This window comes from Cebus imitator, unplaced genomic scaffold (genome assembly GCF_001604975.1).
Source record: "Cebus imitator isolate Cc_AM_T3 unplaced genomic scaffold, Cebus_imitator-1.0 Scaffold117, whole genome shotgun sequence".
Taxonomy (NCBI): Eukaryota; Metazoa; Chordata; class Mammalia; order Primates; family Cebidae; genus Cebus; species Cebus imitator.
In genome coordinates this window covers 3840199-3860659 of record NW_016107432.1, presented here as the reverse complement: position 1 = coordinate 3860659, position 20461 = coordinate 3840199, and the positions used below count along the sequence as shown (strand labels likewise).

Below are 20461 nucleotides of genomic sequence, written 5' to 3'. Positions count from 1 at the left end.
CCAGTTCCAGCAATTCTCCTGCCTCAGCCTCCCAAGAAGCTGGGATTACAGGTGCACGCCACCACACCAGGCTAATTTTTGTATTTTTAGTAGAGATGGGGTTTCACCATGTTGGCCAGGCTGGCCTTGAACATCTGACTTCAGGTGATCTGCCCACCTCAGCCTCCCAAAGTGCTGGGATTACAGGCGTGAGCCACCCCGCCCAGCCTCTTTTAGGTTTATTGTTCTGGATAAGGGCTTTTCAATTTTTCTTCTGCGATTACAGTCATAAGCCCCATGGTGACACCTGGGTCAGCAACACACTGCAAGACTGTAACAGAGACGGGTGCATCCTTAGGGTGTGAGCCGTGATGTTTGTGCGGCACCAGTCATCGCACAACCCGTTTCTCAGACTGTCTTGTCACCAAGTGGAATGAGATGCTACTGTTTTCCCATTGACACCTGTCATCTCTGAAAAGCGTGGTGCAGGGAGGTGGAGCCCACTCCACTTTCCCTCAAACAGAGCCAAATCTGCAGCTCCTTCATCAACCAGCAGATCCTTCTGGCACACAGTGCCATCTCTGGGGATAGCCCGCCCTAAGCATCCCAGACGGGGACTCTGGGCCCCACCATTCCCAGTGTGGTGCACCCAGGGCAGGCCCTCTTGGGCTGCCAGGGAGATGCAGGTGCCAGGCTGCTGCAGTGGCCCTTCTCCTGGGAGGGGCTTTGTTCCCAGGGCTGCCTCCTTCCTGGCTGCCCTGCCCCACAGCATGGATGAGGGCCCCAATTCTGCAGGTGGGCCTCGGGCTGCCTGAACCCCTCCTGGAGATCCTGGGGGCTCCCTCACCACCACACATCTCCTCTGCTCGATGCAGAGGTCTAGAATGTGTGGCTGGTGAAACAAAGAAAGGCTCTGCCACCCCCAATCAGGGCCTCCGCCATACGAGTGACTGATGCACCAGCACCCAGATGAGGCCTGGGCAGCAGGAAGAGCAGCAAGAGCCGCCATCAGGGGCCCAGCACACAGGTATAGCCCCGAGCCGCCACGAGGCTGCACACCCACCGAAGGGCCGCTTGCCTAGGCCCAGGCAGGACAGGTGGTAGGCCTTGGTGCAGAACTTGCGGTCACACAGCACCAGCTGCCCGCCATCACCACAGCGGAAGCACTCATCCTCCGACTGCCTCTTCCCTTCCCCTTTGGCTCGGCGCCGCCTGGTTTTCTTCTTGGCCTTTTTGCCTTTTTCCTCTGAAGAAAGGGTCGTCGAGGTCTAGAGTCAAGAATTAAGCACAGGTCACTGGAAAGACTTACACGGGCTGAAGCAAACGGGGCAGAAGAGCGGCTCACGATCCAGGAGCTTCAGAGGTCTCTGCAGGTGCCCTAACACTAAGCAGGGGGGAGAGGGTGACCGGCTCGCGCTCGCCAGACATCCTTAGACTCACTCGACCAAGCGTGAAAAAGCCAAACAAAGAATATGACTAGAGTGAGCTTCGTCAGAAGCCTGCAATGACGGACCTCAGCAGACACACAGCCCCGGGATCTGCTGATGGGACCCCTGGGGCCAAGGAGGCCACCACAGGCAGAACAGCTCCCACGCCTGCCACCCGGGCTCTCCTCATTAGGAAACTCCACAGGAACATGGGTACAGGCGGGCAGCAGTGGCCTGAGAGCACTGGCAATGTGGCTGAGGACAGACACCAGCTTAGGGCCCAGGGAGGACACCACCACCAGGCTTTCAGGCCCAGATTCCATGCAGCACAGAGCAGAAGTGCTAGAGTGCAGCCCAAATCTGTCCTTCCTGGAACCTTGGCAGGTGACTGTATTTGGAAATAGGGTCATTGGCAAAGTGATCTGTTTGGACAGGGTCAACATGGCAGCAAGCAGGCCCTGGGTCAACAGGACCGGTGCCCTGAGAAGAAGGGCACCTCAGCAGACGCGTTCGCAGGAGAAGGTGGGGCGGGGCTGCCACAAGCCAAGGAGCAGCAAGGGCTACGGCTGCCACCAGGAGCAGGACACATGCCTGGGAAGGAGCCTCTGGAGGGCGCACAGCCTGCCTGCACCCTGATTTCAGACTTCTGGCCCCCAGAACTGCGAGACAGTGTGCTCCTGTTGGTTAAGCAACCCGTCAGTGGCGCACTGCTCTGGGAGCCCCAGGAAACACTTCCAGTGAGGAGCTCTTAACAGTTGGCCTTTGCTGAGAGGCACTGCCATGCCCGCCCACAGCAGGGGCCTCCTCCCACCTGTCCCAGCAATAAGCCAGCTGGAGGAAGCGCCTATCTCCAGAGGTGTGACATGTGTGAAATGGCAGCACAGAGCCTGGAGGAGGGACGGCGTGGCAGCCTGACCTTTGGTCTGTCCCCGAGGAATCCACTGCAATTGGAGGCTCCACACCGGCAGACTGTTTTTTCATTGCCCAAACAATCGAGGTTGTAGTTAAAAGTCAGCTCTGTCCCTGAGAAGAAAAGATACACACCACATTGGAAACAACCACCTTTCTCTTCAAAGCTAAGGGCATGTATTAGTTCAACAAAAATACGCTATGATTCTCCTGTCTGTACTGGCTCAATCCCTGGCCTTTCCATTTTGCTTGGTAAAGGAGATTCAGATTAAAAGTGGACTTCCACGTCAGCACCCACCTCCTCCAGAGCCTTTCCAGTCCAGCCCCACGCAGCTCACGGTGATGGCCACTTTGCCCCCACAGCCAGAAGCCCCACACAAGGTGCCCAGAACTTGTACCTGCTGGAATGTCACAGACGGCAAACAGGCCCACACGAGTGTCCCCGTTCACTGTCCACTTGAGGGTCTCACAGTTGGGCTGGCAGCTGTGATTCATAAATCGAGAGTAGTTTCCTTTGGGGCCAGCGTCAATTATACGGTCCTGTAAGGTCAAGCGATATATGAGGACAAGTGTTATCACTCACGTGTTATTTTTAAAGGGAATTTTCACCATCATAAGGCACACTGAACAAGTTGTGTTCCTTGTCGTACTGAAAACCGTGGTGTCCCATGTCCACTCAGACAGGACACCCCCAAACCAGTCCTGTTTCTCTTGCTCACAGAGGACAGGTCGGGACCACATGGAGAGGACCGAGCCTTCGTGAGCGCCAGGGAAGACAGGACCGGGAGCCAGAGCTCCCAGCATCCTCCATGACGGCAAACACAGGAACTAAAGGTCAACGCCAACAGCCTAGCCTAGTGGCACTCAGGGACAAGACCAAGACTCACCCTGGCTGGGTGCAGTAGCTCACATCTGTAATCCTCGCACTTTGGGAGGCCGAGATGGGCAGATCACCTGAGGTCAAGAGTTAGTGACCAGAATGGCCGACATGGTGAAACGCCATCTCTACTAAAAAATACAAAAAAATTAGCTGGGCTTGCTGTTGGGCACCTGTAATCCCAGCTACTCGGGAGGCTGAGGCAGGAGAATTACTTGAACCCGGGAGGCAGAGGTTATGGTGAGCCAAGATTGTGCCATTGCACTCCAGCCTGGGCAACATGAGCAAAACTCTGTCTCAAAAAAAGAGACTCACCTGGCTGGGTGCGGCGGCTCACTCCTGTAATCCCAGCACTTTGGGAGGCCAAGGCGGGAGGATCACCAGGTCAGATTAAGACCAGTCTGGCCAATATGGTGAAACCCCATCTCTACTAAAAATATAAAAATTAGCTAGGCGTGGTGGCACGCACCTGTATTCCCAGCTACTCGGGAGGCGGAGGCAGAGAAATCCCTTGAATTCGGGAGGTGGAGGTTGCATTGAGCTGAGATTACGCCACTGCACTCCAGCCTGGCAACAGAGCGAGACTCTGTTTAAAAAACAAAACAAAACGCCTCACCCAACTGAAAAACCAGCAAAGAATGCAAAGAAACAATTCACAAGGAGTAAATCCAGACAGACAAGCCTACAGGAAGACATTCAGATTCTCAAGCAGGTGGAGAAATGCAGATCAGAGTGACAGTGAGCTCTGACTCTGCACCCATGACGCTGACGTCACACTGGCTGAGATCAGGGGGTGGCTGCAGGCCTAGCAGGGAGGCTTTGAAGAGCACAATCTGAGAAGAGCCAGGAAAATCACAAATGCAAGCACAGTGTGGCCGAGAACTAACCCAGTGAAATCCAGGTGCCTGGAAGCCAAAGGCAGGAACTGGCGAGAACATCACCACTCAGCAGCAGCGGGAGGCAAACAGCCCCGGCCTCTACCCTAGGAGTCGCCAGCTGCACCACACAACCGCGTGGGGGGCAATCAAAAGCCCACATAAAGCATACAGTCACATGTTCATGCAAAACCACGAGTGTGAATGGGGATAAATATGGACATACGGACGTCCATAAGCTGTCTCATTGTCCCAGGAAGCAGCTTAGAGTCACTATTCACACACCTGCCCAGGCACTCAGCCCTGATGCCATCTCCCAGGGTACCCCTGAGACTACTGGGTCCCTGTCCCTTCTACATACCCACCCAGGCCATCCCTTTAAAACGAGAAATGGTACCAGAATGTGGTTCTCTGCAAGGTGCTTTTCACAATAATAAAATGCACTAATCAAGCCAGGGTGCCACCCTTCAACACCTGCACAACACCCCTTAACACAAAGCCCTCTGCCGGTGCTTTGTCATGGCGCACTGAGCCCAGGTACGATGTGCATGTTGGCACGCACACCCACACTTCTGCAGGACACCGGGGACCAGGATGGCACGGGGCACACACGTGGGACACGCTGCCAGTGCCAACAGGACTGCCCCAGCCTCTGATACCTGGCATCGCCATGTCTAACCGACACTGCTCCCATTGCCAGCAGGGCCTAATGCCACCTCTGATCAGGCGAGTTCGCCTCTGTGGGTGGCCCGCCATAACTTGGCCCTGTTTTATGTATCTTCTTAACTGATTTGCAGATGTCTCCTAGATATTCCGAACACAGGCCCCTGCCCTGTGTAATGATGTGTCAAAACCTTCCTGTAGCTTCCCAGCTCCCACTGGACTCTTCCCTGCACGGTGCCTTTTCTCACAAAGCTGCCTCTGCTTTATGCAACAATTCTATCCTTTGCTTCATCCATTTTCGGTTTGCTGAGTAGTTGCATGCAGCTTTCCCCACCACACAGATTATAAAATCCATGTTCCCACTCTCCTAGCTGTTCAATCCATCTGGAACTGACCTTCGTAAGCGCCGTGACCTTCACTGGTGGCTTCATCAGTGCATGCCACGTGGACTGCCCAGCCCTGGCCTTGGCCCCACTCCCCTCGGCCATCCACCTGGGCTTGGGCCCCTCTAGTGTCACAGGAACGCCACAGTGGGCACTGTCACCCCCAGGACACACCCACCCTTCCCACAGTAAGGCTTCGAGATAAAGCACTGGCTAGACTTGCAGAGTTTTCCTTCTACGTGGACTTTGAAATTGCCTGTCCAGGTATATTTAAATGTTTTTGCTATTTTTATCACGCTTACAACGAGCTTGCACTGAGTAAGATTTCCACCCTCACAGCCTCTCCCTTCCTGCCACCACTCGTCCATGTCACCTCTCGTGTCCTGCAATGACACTGCCAAGCTTACCACAGAAGGCTGCTCTGGTCACGCACACATGTCAACACACTTTGCGCCTCTGCATACGAGAGCAGGGAAAACCTGTGCGCTGGCCTCTGTTGTCACTACAGTTCATGAGACCATCACCAAACCCAGTGTCTCATTCTCCGGGAGACACCGTTTGCCTCTTGCTGCTCTGCTGTTTCTGGCCTGCCTGCATCACCCAGCACCTTCAGCCTTGGGAGGGACAGAAGCGGCATGAGTCCCGTCTTGTTTCTAAACCGGCCACGAGTGTGTGGCCCACTGAGCATCAGCTGATGTCCTTTAGCAAGCTAAGCACAGTTGTAGTCCTGGTTTCCTGGGAAGTTTTCATCAGGAATACGTTTGAATTTTCTCAAATGATTTTCTGGTGTTCATGAAAATGACCCTGGATTTGTTTTCCTCCTTTACTTACTGATGGGGCTGTTAAGCCCTCCTTATGCTCCTGGGGGAAATGCTACTTGGTCACAAGGGGCTGCTCTCTGTGCTCTTTAGGTGCACCCTGCCGGCTGGTGTACGCCCTCAGGGGTCCCAGGCCCCCTCCTCCCACATTCACACACAGGTCCACGGCCTGGCTTGGACCTCATGCCGCAGTATGTGTCTTTGAAAAATACATGGCGGTCAGGCACCGTGGCTCGTGCCTATAATCTCAGCACTTTGCGAGGCTGAAGCAGGTGGTCTGTTTGAGGTTCGGAGATCGAGACCATCCTGACCAACATGATGAAACCCTGTCTCTACTAAAAATACAAAAATTAGCCAAGCGTGGTGGCATATGCCTATAAGCCCAGCTACTCGGAAGGCTGAGGCAGGAGAATCACTTGAACCTGGGAGGTAGAGGTTGCAGTGAGCTAAGATAGCACCACCGCACTCCAGCCTGGCAACAAAGGGAAACTCTGTCTCGATCAATCAATCAATATGGCACTGTTGTGGTATGTAAAAAGCGATTTACTTATTATTTCTTTTGAGACAGAGTCTCACTCAGTCGCCCAGGCTGGAGTGCAATGGCGCGATCTCGGCTCACTGCAACCTCGCCCCCTGGGGGTTCAGGCGATTCTCCCGCCTCAGCCTCCCGAGTAGCTGGGACTCCAGGCACACGCCACCAAGCTAATTTTTTGTATTTTTAGTAGACAGGGTTTCACCATGTTAGCCAGGATGTTCTCAAACTTCTGACCTTGTGATCCACCCACTTCAGCCTCCCTAAATACTGGGATTACAGGGGTGAGCCACTATACCTGGCCGGTTTACTTGGTTTCTGTTTTCTCATTTCTAAGTCTCTGCTTGGTCTTTAAACGCTTCCTCTAGTTTATTCTGTCCTCCTTTTAGACAGTGCTGAGTTCATGCTGATGATCTGTCCAGGATCTCTGCCTTCAGCTACGAGGCGAACTCACCGCCAGCTGTGTTCATTGGCCTTTCTCCTGTGCCCTACAGGCCGGTGGGAAGGCCCTAAATTTAGGGTGCCTCTCACCCCCAGTGGTGGCTCTGGTGTCAAAAAAGCCTTCTTCTATATCACTGCAAGTGATGGGGCCTGAATTCTACCTTGTCTGAGAACAACTCCTCTCTTCAACTTTACCTTGACATGCCTTTGCCCACAAATTTTTTAAAACTAAGACAGGGTCTCCCTATGTTGCTCAGGCTTGTCTCAAACTGCTGAGCTCAAGCAATCTGCCCAACTCAGCCTCCCTAAAGTGCTGAGATTATTGGCGTGAGCCACTGCGCCTGGCCTGCCCAGAATTTTATTTATTTATTTTTTGAGACGGAGTTTCACTCGTTACCCAGGCTGGAGTGCAATGGCGCGATCTCGGCTCACCGCATCCTCTGCCTCCTGGGTTCAGGCAATTCTCCTGCCTCAGCCTCCTGAGTGAGTAGCTGGGATTACAGGCACGCACCACCATGCCCAGCTAATTTTTTGTATTTTTAGTAGAGACGGGGTTTCACCATGTTGACCAGGATGGTCTCGATCTCTTGACCTCGTGATCCACCCACCTCGGCCTCCCAAAGTGCTGGGATTACAGGCGTGAGCCACTGCGCCCGGCCCCAGAATTTTATTTTTAACCTTCCAGAATTTCTTTGTTCCTTGCATGCCACAGAGGATTCGGTTTTATGACCCAATCTGGAAGTCTTTTAAGAAGCCAGTTAGCTGTTTTCCTCCTTCCAGGTGTGCTGGGCACAGTTAGAACATCTCCATCTGTCTGGTTTGTTTCCATGGGCCTTCAGCCTTTCACTGAGGCTCAGGGACTGCTTGATTTCCTGCTGTTGGGGACTGTCCTCTCCCACTGACAGCCCTTTATGTGACTCCTCAGCCTGCATGCCCGTGTGCAATGTCCTGGACACCCTTGTCCCGGACACCCTTGTCCCTGCTTGTGCACACTGAAATCAGCCTAGACCCCCTCCCCTCAGGTGCCTGTAAAACCCAGCTCTCGTCGGTAGCATGATCTTCATGCTCACCTTTGCTCCTGAACGCACCTCGGCTTCCACTCCCACCTGGCTCAGCGGCTCTGGCTTGCTGGTGTTGGGGATGAACTTACCCTCCTTTCTCCCCACTCCTCCCACTGCCCTTTCTGGTGGGGGCAACATTCTGAGTGTGTCACTCCTCCCACTGCCTATCCTTTTGCTAGAGCTTCACCTGACTTCTGCTGACAGGTTGGAGCTCATCCCTTAGTAGCTGACTCAGGAAGGACGTGTTCCTTTAATTCTCTATGTTCCAACCTGCATCTCTGTAGCCGTGACAACCAGAGAACCACATGGCTGAACAGATACCCCTGTCCTGGGCACTGGGTTCTGCTGTGAAGCACTTCCAGTTGGCCCTGTATCTCCCCTTAGAAGCAATTCAGGGTTTTTTTGGCCTGGTTATCTACAGGATTCTTGGTTGCGTCCAGTAATCCTATTTATGACGTCGCCCAATCGGACTCAGCCCCCGAACCATCCTCTCGCCTGCCTGAATGCACAATGCCTCTCCTCAGCAGGCCTCTGCCCAAGGCCTCTCTCTCACCCTTCTCTGTTCTTTCCTTCCTTCCTCCTCTCTCCCAGGTTCTTTCAACTGCACTCTGCTTGCTCCCCACATCCACCCTCGTGCTGTTCTTGTGCTTCCAACTCTCATGTGCTCCTAGGTTTAGGCTTGCTTAGAAAATAATTTTCTCTTTTCCTTTTTCTACGAGTTCCCACTTTAGCTCTCCTTTCTGCCTGGCTATCTCTAATCCTCCTATTTAAAAAATTTGTGATGCATATTAGGGTATAACTTTTATCCGCTTGGTGATGGAAGTTTTTCTAAGTGGCTTTTCTCCATCTCTATGGAAGTTCTGCTGTTTTTGGTCAGTTTTGTTTGTTTGTTTTAGCAACAGAAACTGTTGCCCAGGCTGGAGCACAATGGTACATAACCTTGTCCCAGGCCGGTCTTAAACTCCAGACTGGGCTCAAGCTGTCCTCCCAAAGTGCTGGGATCATAGGCACACGCCATTGTGCCTGGCTGGGGTTTTCTTACATAACCTTTTCATCATTCTCTGAACAAGCTGGATTTCTTGCAGCAGGTACTGGCTAGGTCCCAGGTTTGTCTCACTGCTGTCAGCTTGATGGAGGTCTCTGTGGGCCCTCAGAGCCTCGGGTCCCTTGCTCTCTGCCTTCCAGAATGTTGCCTTCATTTTGGAAGGTGATCTTTTCAAAGATGTGTCATCTCTTCTTCCCAGGAACTCCCCACTCCTTCTCTTCTCACTGCTCCCTTTAAACTCTCAGCTCTGCTGGAGCAGGGCCCAAGTGCTTGCTCGGGCTGCCAGGCCACACTCCCCACCTCTGTACTCCCTCTGCTCAGGTGACACTGCAGGTCTCCAGTACTTTCCTGTTTGTTGGACTTTAGTTAATGTGTCTGTTTGTCCCACAGTTTCAGTGAAGATGTACTTTGTGTACATTTTTTGCTCTGGAAGTGAGCAGCCGCCATCTGCTACCAGAATCCTATGTATAGATTTGTTTGACTGTGAATCACATTCTCTTAGTCTTTTCTTTGAACATTACTTTTAGGATCTTTCCAAACTATCAGATGTGCATCTATCTAGCTCTTCCTCTCCATGTGTCTCCTGTATCTCCTCCACCCCAACAACTACAAACATTAAGGGCTCCTCCTTTGCCCTGGTGTGCAAGGCCTGTGGGAGCCTGTCCTTGCTGTTACTATGAACCTTAGTCTTAACTTACACATTTAAGCCACTTACATATATTGTGATTATTGACATTTTGATTTTTTAATCCGTGCTTTCTAATTACTATTATTTCTCCTTCCCCCATCTTCCTCCCTTATCTTTTATTGAACTGACTTTTCTTCATTCCCCTTTTTATCCTTTAATGGTGTGGAAGTTACACCTTCCACTTCTATTCATTTAGCAATTTCCCATGTAGATGTCACATGTATACTTGACAAAGACTAAAGTTAATAGATCTCTTCCCTCCACCCTCACACAACAAGCAGCTCACCCTGGCTTCACCACACTCCTGATGCTCCCTGTGACCATCAGTATTCAATGCCTCCTCCTTTCCATCTTCCTTCTTCCTGCCAAGCAGTCATCATCATCCATCATAACTTAACACAACCTGACTTATTGAGACATATCCACATACCCACAAACTTGTCTATTCACCGTTACTTCTTGGATCTCACATTTAACTTCTGACATTCAGTGTTCTTCCTAAAATATCTTATTATTTCTTTCAACTAAATTATGTTGATAGTCAGCTGTCTTCATCTTTGTCTGAAGTCACAGATAAGCAGGGCAATGAATGCAAGGCCTAGGGTTATTTTCCCTGGTGTGTAATTCTTTTAATATGCTGCCAATTTGGTTTGCTAGTCTAGATGCTACACTTGAACCTGGCCCAATTTCTCTCCCAGATAGTATCAAAGAACTGAAATTTTCCTGATAATGAGACACCAGACTGACCACCTGCTGCCTGCTTGACCAACTCTTATTCCTTATCCTTCCCTAATTCCTGTTTTCCCACACATGGTTACAATGAAATGTCAGACCTCTCATCCAACCACCTGCTGCCTGTTGACCAACTCCTATATAACCACTTTAGTTGGCTGGGAAGATGGATTTGAGACTGGTTTCCTGTCTGATGTCACCCACATTAAACCTTTCTTCTCTGGCAATATTGGTTGTCTCAGTGACTGGCTTTCTCTGCGGCGAGCAAGCAGACCTAGGCTGAAACTTTGGTGTCTGGCAACACTCTTATGATGGGGCTATGTCCCTAAACACACTGTTAAGTTGGAAATATCTTAAGTCACAAATGCATTTAATACACCTAATCTACCCAACATCCTAGCTAGCCTGCCTACATTAAATGTGCTCAGAACCATTACACTGGCTTACAGTTGAGGGAAATCATCTAACACAAACCCTATTTTATAATAAATTTGAATGTCCCATGTAATTTACTGAACCCTATATACTGGAAGTGAAAAACAGAATGGTTGTATGGGTACAGTTTCCACTGAATGGGTATCATTCTCACAACGTTGTAAAGTCAAAAAATTGTAAGTCAACCCACCCCAAGTCAGGTGGTATTTTGTTGATTTTTGCATCTATGTTCATAAGGGATATTGGTCTATAGTTTTTCTTATAGCATCCTTGTCCAGCTTTGGTAGCAGGGTGATGCTGGCCTCACGAAATGAGTTTGGAAATCTTCCCTTCTCTTTTTTTTTGAAAAAGTTTGAGAAGGATTGTTACTAGTTCTTTTGTAAGTCTTTGGAAGAATTCATCAGTGAAGCCATCAGATCCAGGGCTTTTCTTTGCCAGGAGATTTTTTTTTTTTTTTCTTGAGACAGAGTCTCACTTTGTCATCCAGACTGGAGTGTAGTGGCACCATCTCAGCTCACTGCAACCTCCACCTTCCAGGTTCAAGAGATTCTCCTGCCTCAGCCTCTCGAGTAGCTGGGATTAGGCACAAGCCACGACACCCAGCAAATTTTTGTGTTTCTAGTAGAGGCGGGGTTTTACCACATTGGCCACGCTGGTCTTGAACTCCTGACCTCAAGTGATCCACCCACCTCAGCCTCCCAAAGTGCCGAGATTACAGGCGTGAGCCACCGTATCCAGCCTGTCGGGAGATTTTTAATTACTGATTCAATCTCTATACTAGTTATAAGTCATATTCAGATGTTCTATTTTTTTCATGATTTGGTCTTGGTAGTTTGTGTTGCTAGGAATTTGCCTACTTCGTCTCGGTTATTCAGTTTATTGGAGTACAGCTGTTCACAGTACTCTCTTACAATCCTTTCTTATTTCTGTAGAGCAGTAGTAATGTCCTCACACACTCAGTTCTGATTTTAGTTATATGAGTCTTTTCTCTTTCTTTCCTAGCCCATCTAGTTAAAGGTTTGTCAATTTTATTGATCTTTTCAAAGAACCAACTTTTGGTTTCATTGATTTTCTCTAGTTTTCCAATTCTCTGTATAGTTAAAATGTCCTAACTTGAATTTAGAAGCTTAACTTCAGTAACATAAAAACCCTGCTCCTTTACAGCTCTGTCTCCATCCTTTTCAATCACTGATGTCACAAAATTACAACTTTACATATTGAGTGCCCTAAAACACAAGCTAGTAATTCATGAGTAAAACTAGTAAGGCATGAGTAGCTTAAATTATGTAGAAAACAAAATGTTAGAATTTACAAACTAAAATTACAATAATATCAGTTTTAGACTAGCAATTGGTTTTTAAATATATGTCTCTTAAATCATGTAGACAACAAATTACAAATGGAGTTATAAACCACTGTTACAACAATACAAATTTTTATTTTTTTTTATTATTATTTTTAAAAGACAGGGTTTCACCTTGTTGGTCAGGTTGGTCTCGAACTCCTGACCTCAAGTGATCCACCGGCCTTGGCCTCCTAAAGTGCTGGGATTACAGGTGTGAGCAACCACGCCCAGCCTATTATTATTATTACTATTATTTTTGAGACAGAGTTTCACTCGTGCTGCCCCGGCTAGAGTGCAATGGCGTGATCTCACTCACTGCAACCTCTACCTCCCAAGTTCAAGCTATTCTCCTGCCTCAGTCTTCCAAGTAGCTGGGATTACAGGTGTGTGCCACCACGCCCAGCTAATTTTTTGTACTTTTAGTAGAGATGGGGTTTCTCCATGTTGGTCAGGCTAGTCTTGAACTCCTGACCTCAGGTGATCTGCCCGGCTCAGCCTCCCAAAGTGCTGGGATTAAAGGCATGAGCCACTGCACCTGGCTAATACAAATTTTTATAACTGAACATGTATTTACTTTCATATAGTATCCTTTCATTTCAACCTACAAGGTTTCTCTTTAATAGTTCTCTTGAGCATTACTTGCAGGCCAGGTCTACTGCTAAAAAAACTTCAGCTTTTGTTTATCTGGGAATGTCTTAATTTCTCCCTCATCTTTGAAAGACAGTTTTACTGCATATGAGTCTTGGTTAACAGGTTTTTTTACTTTAAGCACTTTGAATACATTGGCCCTCTGTCTTCAGGCCTTTGATGAGAAATTTGCTGATAATCATTTAGGATCCCTTGTGATATGGTTTAGCTTTGTGTCCCCACCCAAATCTCACCTCGAACTGTAATCCCCAGGTGTTAAGGGAAAAACCTTGTGTCAAGTAAGTGGATTATGGGATGGTTTCCTCCATGCCATCTTGTGATGTGAGTGAGTTCTCTCAAGATCTGATGGTTTTATAAATGGTAGTTTTTCCTGGGCTCTCACACATTTCTCTACCCTGCTGCCATGTGCAAAGGTCCCCTGTTTTTGATTGGGGATTGAAAGTTTCCTGAGGCCTCCCCTGTTATGTGAAACTGTGAGTCAATTAAATCTCCTTCCTTTATAAACTATCCATTCTTGGGTAGTATCTTTATAGCAGTGTAAAAATAGACTAATAAATCTTGTATGTAATGAGGAGCTTTTCTTTTCCTATTTTCAAGATTCTTTGGTTTTTGAAGGTTTGATTATAACATGTCTCCATGTGAGTCTCTTTGAGTTCATCTTATCTGGAGTTCACTGAGCTTCTTAGATGTTTATATTCATGTGTTTCATCAAACTTGGGAAGTTGTCAGCCATTATTTTTTCAATAGTTGTCTCTGCCTCTTTCTCTCTTCACCTTCTGGGACTCCCAGAATAGATGTGTTGGTCTGCTTGATGGTAGCCCACATGCCGCTAAGGCTCTGTTCACTTTTCTTCAATCTTTTTTACTATTTCTCAAGCTCAATAATTCCTTTTTTAGTCTGTTTGTTTCCCTTTAGGTTTTCTATCTCTTCATTGATATTGTCATTTTGTTCATACATGATTTTCTTGACTTTCTGCAGGTTTTCCTTTAGTTTTCTGAGCATCTTTAAGACAGATGTTTTAGAGTCTCTGTCTAGTAGATCTGCCATCTGGCCTTTCTTTTAGGGACAGTTTCTGTTTATTTTGTTTTCCCTTTAAACGAGCCATATATTCCTGTCTCTTCATAGGCCTTCTGTTTTTTTGTTTTTGTTTTTTTTTTGCTGACTACTGGACATGTAAGTCTAACAATGTGGTAACTCTAGAAATTAGATTCTTCTTCCCCTTATGCTGGGTTTGCTGTTTTTGTTATTTTTATTTATTGTTTTTGTTTTCTTTTGATTGTTGCAGGCTGTTTCTGTGCAGAGGATCAACTCAAGATGTAAATTTAAGGTCTTTCCAGATCTTTCTTGAGCCTGTGCCTTTCCTTGTGTACGCACAGTCACTTTCTAATTTTCTAAATTCTCTGATTTTCCCCATAGTTGTTTTTGAATGTCCCAGTCTTCTAATGTCTGGTTCCCAAAAAGGGAAAAACAGAAAAATGAAAGCAGGGAGCAACTGGTGCTGGCCCTTTAAATTCTCTTGAAGCTACGTCAGCTGGAAGGGGAGGGCTTGTAGCAACAGAGGGAGGTGCAATAACAACGGCAGCCTACCTCTTTGTCTGCACCTCCGTGATCAGAAGCAGCAAGCAGGGATCCTGAGCACAGACACCCGCTATTTGGAGAATAGGATCCTTCTTGCTCACCCTGAGCCCCTCAAGCTGTGTGCAAGGTGCTCCAAGAACATGTGCACGACTGTCTGTGGGACATGGATAACCACTACTGTGCCAAAAGCTGAAACTAACCAAAATTAACCCCGATTTGCCATCCAAGCCTTCCCCTGGAAGTTGCAAGCCTTCAGTAGACTCCAGAGTTCCAAAATGGTTACATCATATAGATACTTCTGGTGCAACTGTGGTCTGAGTGGGGAGATAGCTTCCTGCTCTGCCATTATCCCAGGATCCTCCCAATGACTCTTCTTTAACCTCCACTCTCGTTTGTTCCTATTTGTCCGATTTACTCTCAATATCCTAATGCCCTCAATACCCTAAATTTGCCCTCAAATTTAGATGCCTTTTCTTGTGGCGTCTAAAGCTTTTTTCATGGCTTTAACCATTCCTTGTTACTTCAGGTTCTCACTAAAAGCAAAGCCTTCCGTTAGAACAGTCTGCTCACGAGGATCACATTCTGTTGTGCTTTGTAAACATTTAAGTAGGGCTCCTTTCTAAATGTTTGTTTTGTTTAGAGACCGGGTTCTCATTCTGTCCCCCAGGCTGGGGTATAGTGACATGATCATAATTCACTGCAGTCTTTAACTCCTGGGCTCAAGGAATCCTCCCACCCTCAGCCTCCCTAATAGCTGGAACCATAGGTACAGCTAATTTTTTTTTTCTTTTTTGTAGAGAAGAGGGTCTACATTACCCAGGCTAGTCTCAAACTCTTGGCTTCAAGTGACCCCCGCCCCCTGCCCAGCCTCCCAAAGTGCTGGGATTACAGGTGTGAGCCACCATGCACAGCTCCTCATCTGAGTCTAGCTCTGATCAAGAAGCACACACCTCCTCTGGGGACTTCTTTAGTCTCTTTTAAACCACGAACTTTTGTCCTTCATGACACTGACTTCCTTGAAAGCTCTAAGCCCCATGACCTGCAGTGATTGACACACAGCCCAGTGCTCACCTGGAGCAGGCTCCACTGGCCACAGCTGCCCTGCTACTGCAGGGGCAGGGGATATAGCTTCCCCAGGGACCACCTGACAAGGTCCCTGGAGCCATTCTTATTTCCATAGCAGCCCTTTCTCTCTAGGTCTCATCACATCTCCTGTCTTCCATGAATCGTTCAAAAATTTTTATCTGTGATCATTTTCTATCTGGTTTTTAAGCACTATTATTAATTAATCTATTCTTTTAAAAATAGCCACGCTTTTCTGCTAGATGATGAGCTTAAGGTCAAGAAAAGGCAGAAACATGTATTCTATCTGCCTTCCTTTCAAAGACCACTCAGGCACTAAGGAGGCCACACTTCCAAACTGAAGTCATCCAGAAGCCATGTGAGGGAACGGATGACATGCACCCTCACGGGCTATAGCCACTGAAGGAGCTGCCCTGGAACGGCCCTGCAGCGCCTGTGGCGGTCGGGCATCAGGCCAAGAGCTCCAGGTGTGCTGTCTTTTATCCATGCCCACTTTTACCGAAATGATCCCATCCTCCTTTTCCTGAGAACACTGAACTTACCACCTAGCACCTAGGTTCCAAAATGCTTAGAAATATGGGCTTCAGACAAGCAACAAACAACCAGGGAATGATTCTGCTACACAAAAGATGCTGAGACCTTACCCAAAAAGCACTGAAAATTAAAAATACAATAATTTTTTAAAAAAACAAAAGATGCTGAGACTTCCTCATCTGTGTCCTCCCTTCTTCCCTGCCCTAGACTAAGGCTGCTTGGAACATTCTGCATGTATACCTGGACAGGAAGGGCCCCAGGGTGCCGGGTGGTGAGAGGTGGTTAGCTCTAGCCCTCTGGCACAGCTGAAAGATACCCTGCACCTCAGAGGAAAATGTGCAGATGTTTGCAAATAAACACCTAAGGAGACAAATGCTGGCGCTGCCACAGGGCAAAGTATAATTCTACCAGTGACCATCAGGGCTTCAGGTCCAGGACACTGCAGAAGCTCACAGTGGAGCACTCCTCTGCATTACCTTGTCTATAGTGAGCATGTAGAAGTGGGTGATGTCGTTCTCGTGCGCATGCTTGATTCTTGCCATGCACTCCTCCTCGTCAATCACCTCCCCGACGTACTCGTTAACAAATTCTCCCTGGAAATCACAAGAATGTGGCCATGACAAAGAGCATGCTGACTAGCCCTCAGTGTCAGGGCTCAAGAATCCCTATCACGATCACTTAGAACAGGCACCACACACATCGGCATACCTCCGTGGAGGGCTCCTACAAAGTCTTCATAAATTAAATTCAAAGGATCTCAGACATATCTGTATGTAAAGGTTGCCAATGAGAAATGTGTTAAGCGTTCACGAAGTGGCAACATGTCAACCCTTGCTTCCTACATAACCTTGTCTCAGGAACGCTGTCTGATAACCAAGCTTCTACATAACCCACTTTACACGGTGATCCCCACAACAGAGAAAAGAGCTACAAAGAATCTGACGGGCTATACAGCTAGAGTCTGGGTGAATCAGCAGTCAGGCAGGTGAGGGACAGGGTGCTGGGGAGGTGTTTTCAAGCAATCTTTTATGCTGCTGCTGGAACTGGCACCAGGCTGGAACTTTCTGTGCTGGGTCAGCCCTGATATGGACCTGTGGTCTGAGACTACCCACCCACTAGGCCATGCCAAAACACATCAGGGTCAGCAATTCCACATCTCTCAGGCCCTGGATGCCCTTGGGATGCAGTCTGGGAGCAGAAGCAGGAGGTCAGCAGTCCTGGTGCCTACCAATGACTTGGTCCTAGACTGTGCCAGGACCACCCCTCACAAGAGGAATCCCCTTAACACCTCCCTGGTGAGTGCTCCCAAGCACCTGGCTCCTATCCCAAAGGAAAGTGGGTCACTTCACAAATCTTCTACTTCATAAAAATAACCATCAGAATTCTGACATAACACGTGCTTTATGGGAACGTATGAGTTTTAGCAATAACTTTCAGATAACATTTTAAAATATTCAATTGTAATAATTTAATCCAAAAAAATATTTCAGGTCAGGTACAGAGGCTCTTGCCTGCAATCCCAGTGCTTTGGGAGGACTAAGCAGGAGGATGGCTTGAGGCCAGGAGTTCAAAATAGGCCTGGGCAACACAGCAAGACCCCATCTCCAAAAAAAATAAAATAAAATTATTAGGGCATGGTAGTGTATGCCTGTAGTCCCAGCTGCTTGGGAAGTTGAGGTGGGAGGACAGCTTGAGCCCGGGGCTCTGAGGCTGCAGTGAACTACCGTCATGCGACTGCCCTCCAGCCTAGACGACAGAGTGAGACCCTGTCTCAAAACAACAAAAGTAATTTTTTCCCAAAAAATACCATTTTCACATAAATACAAAACCACCACAAGCAAACCTAAGTCTAATTACCCAGTGAACCATAATTTCTCAAAAGCAGGGGAGGGGATAAGGATGCACACCTTTCTGATGTCCCTCTTGGCGACCAGGCCCCACCCTTTGCCATCTGTCTTGATTATCTTGGTCTCTGGGTACTGGCGCTTGGTGAAGCACTGGTTCTGACAGAACTCGCCTGCAGGACACACCTGCGGGTGGCACTCAAACATGAGCATCCTGTTCAGACACTCCGAGTCAAAGCCACAGGGATTCTCATCTGTGGGCTTGCAGTTACACTTGGGGATTTCAGAAATATCCGCTGTGTAGATCTGGACTTTCCCGTAAGGCTTATTCACCTGCAAGGAAGGAGGAAGCTGTCTTGGCCCACAAGTCAATGAAGAGCCTTCTGGATAACCCAGCACACCCACCACTGCCTCTCCTTACCCAGCCTCTGGGTGACCTTTCGGAAAGCTTCAGAGGCCTGGCTGGGAGACCCTCATCAAAACAGCCCCTCCCCAGATCCCAGAGGAGCTCGCCTCTGCTTCTTAGCACAGGAGGCAGGCAGGTCAACCCCTGACGCCCTCTCACGTTATTTTATCTTAGTGTCTGTGCTCCTTGTTGATGAACAAGAGCTGACACGTATCCAGCCAGGCCACTGGAAGATGAAGAGAGAAAACGCATGCTGACTGCCAAGTACACTGCAGGGTGTCCAGCACACGCTAGGTAAGAGCTCTCCTGAGCAGCTTCCTGACCCATCCCTCTGACCCTTCCTTTACCGAGCACCAGCAGTGAGACATGCAGGAGGCCACCCAGAGGGAGCAGTGCCAGGCAGGAGGGCACAGCCTCTACTCTCATGACCCTGTGATTTATTTTTCATCTAAGACAAGCAAACAAATAATAAAGCAGCAGAGACAGCTAAAAAACAGCTGGGGTAGAAATGGATCATCTTAGGGAAGAGGTGGTAAATGACACCATTTTCACTGCTGTGGTGTGACAAACTGTACAACACTTTGGAGAACAATCTGAGAATATTCCCCAAGAATCTAAACATTTCATGCCCTCTGACCTTGGGATTCTGTTTCTGGGAATCCATCCCAAAGAAAATCTTATATAAAGATGAATACAGAGAATGGTTTTTTTTACACACAAAGATAATGACTTGGCAATATCAATATTACGGGAAAATATATTTTCCTTATACACAAAGATATTGACTTGCACATCTTACAAGCAAAGGCGAGGACTTGACCTCATTATGAGGTGGCCGCGCACTCATCACACACACTCGTCAGGAATGGCCACAAGACTCCTGGGGATGGGACTCAAGTGTACCAGCCCTGAGAACAGGCAGCCCTGAGGGGTCTGCAGCTCCCACAGAGCCCTGCCTTGGCTGCACTTCCTCCCACTCTGCTGCTGGGGCTCCCCGGCTCACCAGAATGAACACAGAACTGGCAAGCTCCCCGCTAACCTGCCTCAGTCTCTGAGATAGAGGATCTGTGTGTTTGGAACTCCAGCGACTGAGCCAGGCTGAGGTCAAGTCGGTCCCACATGACCAACTCCCATATAGCCCACCTCCAGCACTTGGCAACAGCCTGGTGCAGGTGGGAACCTCATCCCTCAGCTCCTCCTGCTCTAAGCAGCCTGGTCAGGACTATCACCCCAACCCTTCTCTAGCGACCAAACCAAGCCTCATGCTCCAAGGCAGAACCAAGAACCCCCATGCTATTTGCCTATGGTCTCTTATGTGGCTGTGCACACCAGGCACCATAGATCCTGGCTGGTGACAGCCCTCTCCCCAGCTGTAGCCTGGGTGTGCTGAGAACCGCTCACAACCCCTGGGGGAAGACTCCCTCCACACGCGCATGCACACACAGCTGCGACACACCACCTTGATGTGCTTGTATGGTGGGGGCTTGCGCTCGCTCTCCTGTGTTTCTCGGGCTTCCCTCTGAAGCTTAATTTCACGAAAACGAGCTTCAGCTTCTTGCAGTGCTAAAAAGTCAATGAAACAGGAGTAAAGATTTTAGTAAATAAAGGTATCTACTTTTCAAGCTCCATATTTTTATAGTTCACTCGAAACTTTCAATGTAAATATAGTTTCTGGTTCCCACAAAACAAGAGTCTATGAAAAACTGTCAATGGGCAGGTATTTTTAAATGCAGCCAAGTGTGTGAGAGAGAGTGCTCAGAAAACAGCCATCACCTCTCCACAAAGCAGGCCCACAGTGGAGTTCTGTTGGGAGCTCCCTGTCCTCTGCTGTGGCCTAAGGACAAAGCACCAGGGTCAAAGCCTGGGATTCGCTGTTCTCAGATAGAAAATGAAAATGCAACTGAGGCCAGGCCCAGTGGCTCATGCCTGTAATCCCAGAACTTTGGGAGGCCAAGGAGGGCAGATCACCTGAGATCAGGAGTTCAAGACCAGCCAGGCCAAGACGGTAAAACCCTGTCTCTACTAAAAATTACAAAAAAAAAAAAAATTAGATGCAGTGGCACATACCAGTAATCCTAGCTACTCAGGAGACTGTGACAGGAGAATTACTCAAACCCTGGAGGTGGAGATTGCAGTGAGCCGAGATCATGCCACTGTA

The 20461-nt window shown here is 48.4% G+C and overlaps 1 protein-coding gene and 1 non-coding gene across 5 annotated transcripts in view; both read right to left on the bottom strand.

Annotated features, from left to right (window-relative positions):
• Window positions 1–20461, bottom strand: part of NSD2 (nuclear receptor binding SET domain protein 2) — a 101233-nt gene that overhangs the window by 2068 nt on the left and 78704 nt on the right. For all 4 annotated transcript variants that reach the window (XM_017539008.2, XM_037742176.1, XM_017539010.2 and 1 more), the window contains 6 exons: window positions 19763–19866; window positions 17961–18230; window positions 16530–16646; window positions 2714–2855; window positions 2323–2429; window positions 1043–1247 (listed from right to left, as the gene is read on the bottom strand). In XM_017539008.2, coding sequence (XP_017394497.1) covers window positions 1043–1247; window positions 2323–2429; window positions 2714–2855; window positions 16530–16646; window positions 17961–18230; window positions 19763–19866 — 945 coding nt within the window. The remainder of the gene's footprint in view (window positions 1–1042; window positions 1248–2322; window positions 2430–2713; window positions 2856–16529; window positions 16647–17960; window positions 18231–19762; window positions 19867–20461) is intronic.
• On the bottom strand, window positions 2958–3082 carry LOC119472770. Its single transcript, XR_005201960.1, has one exon.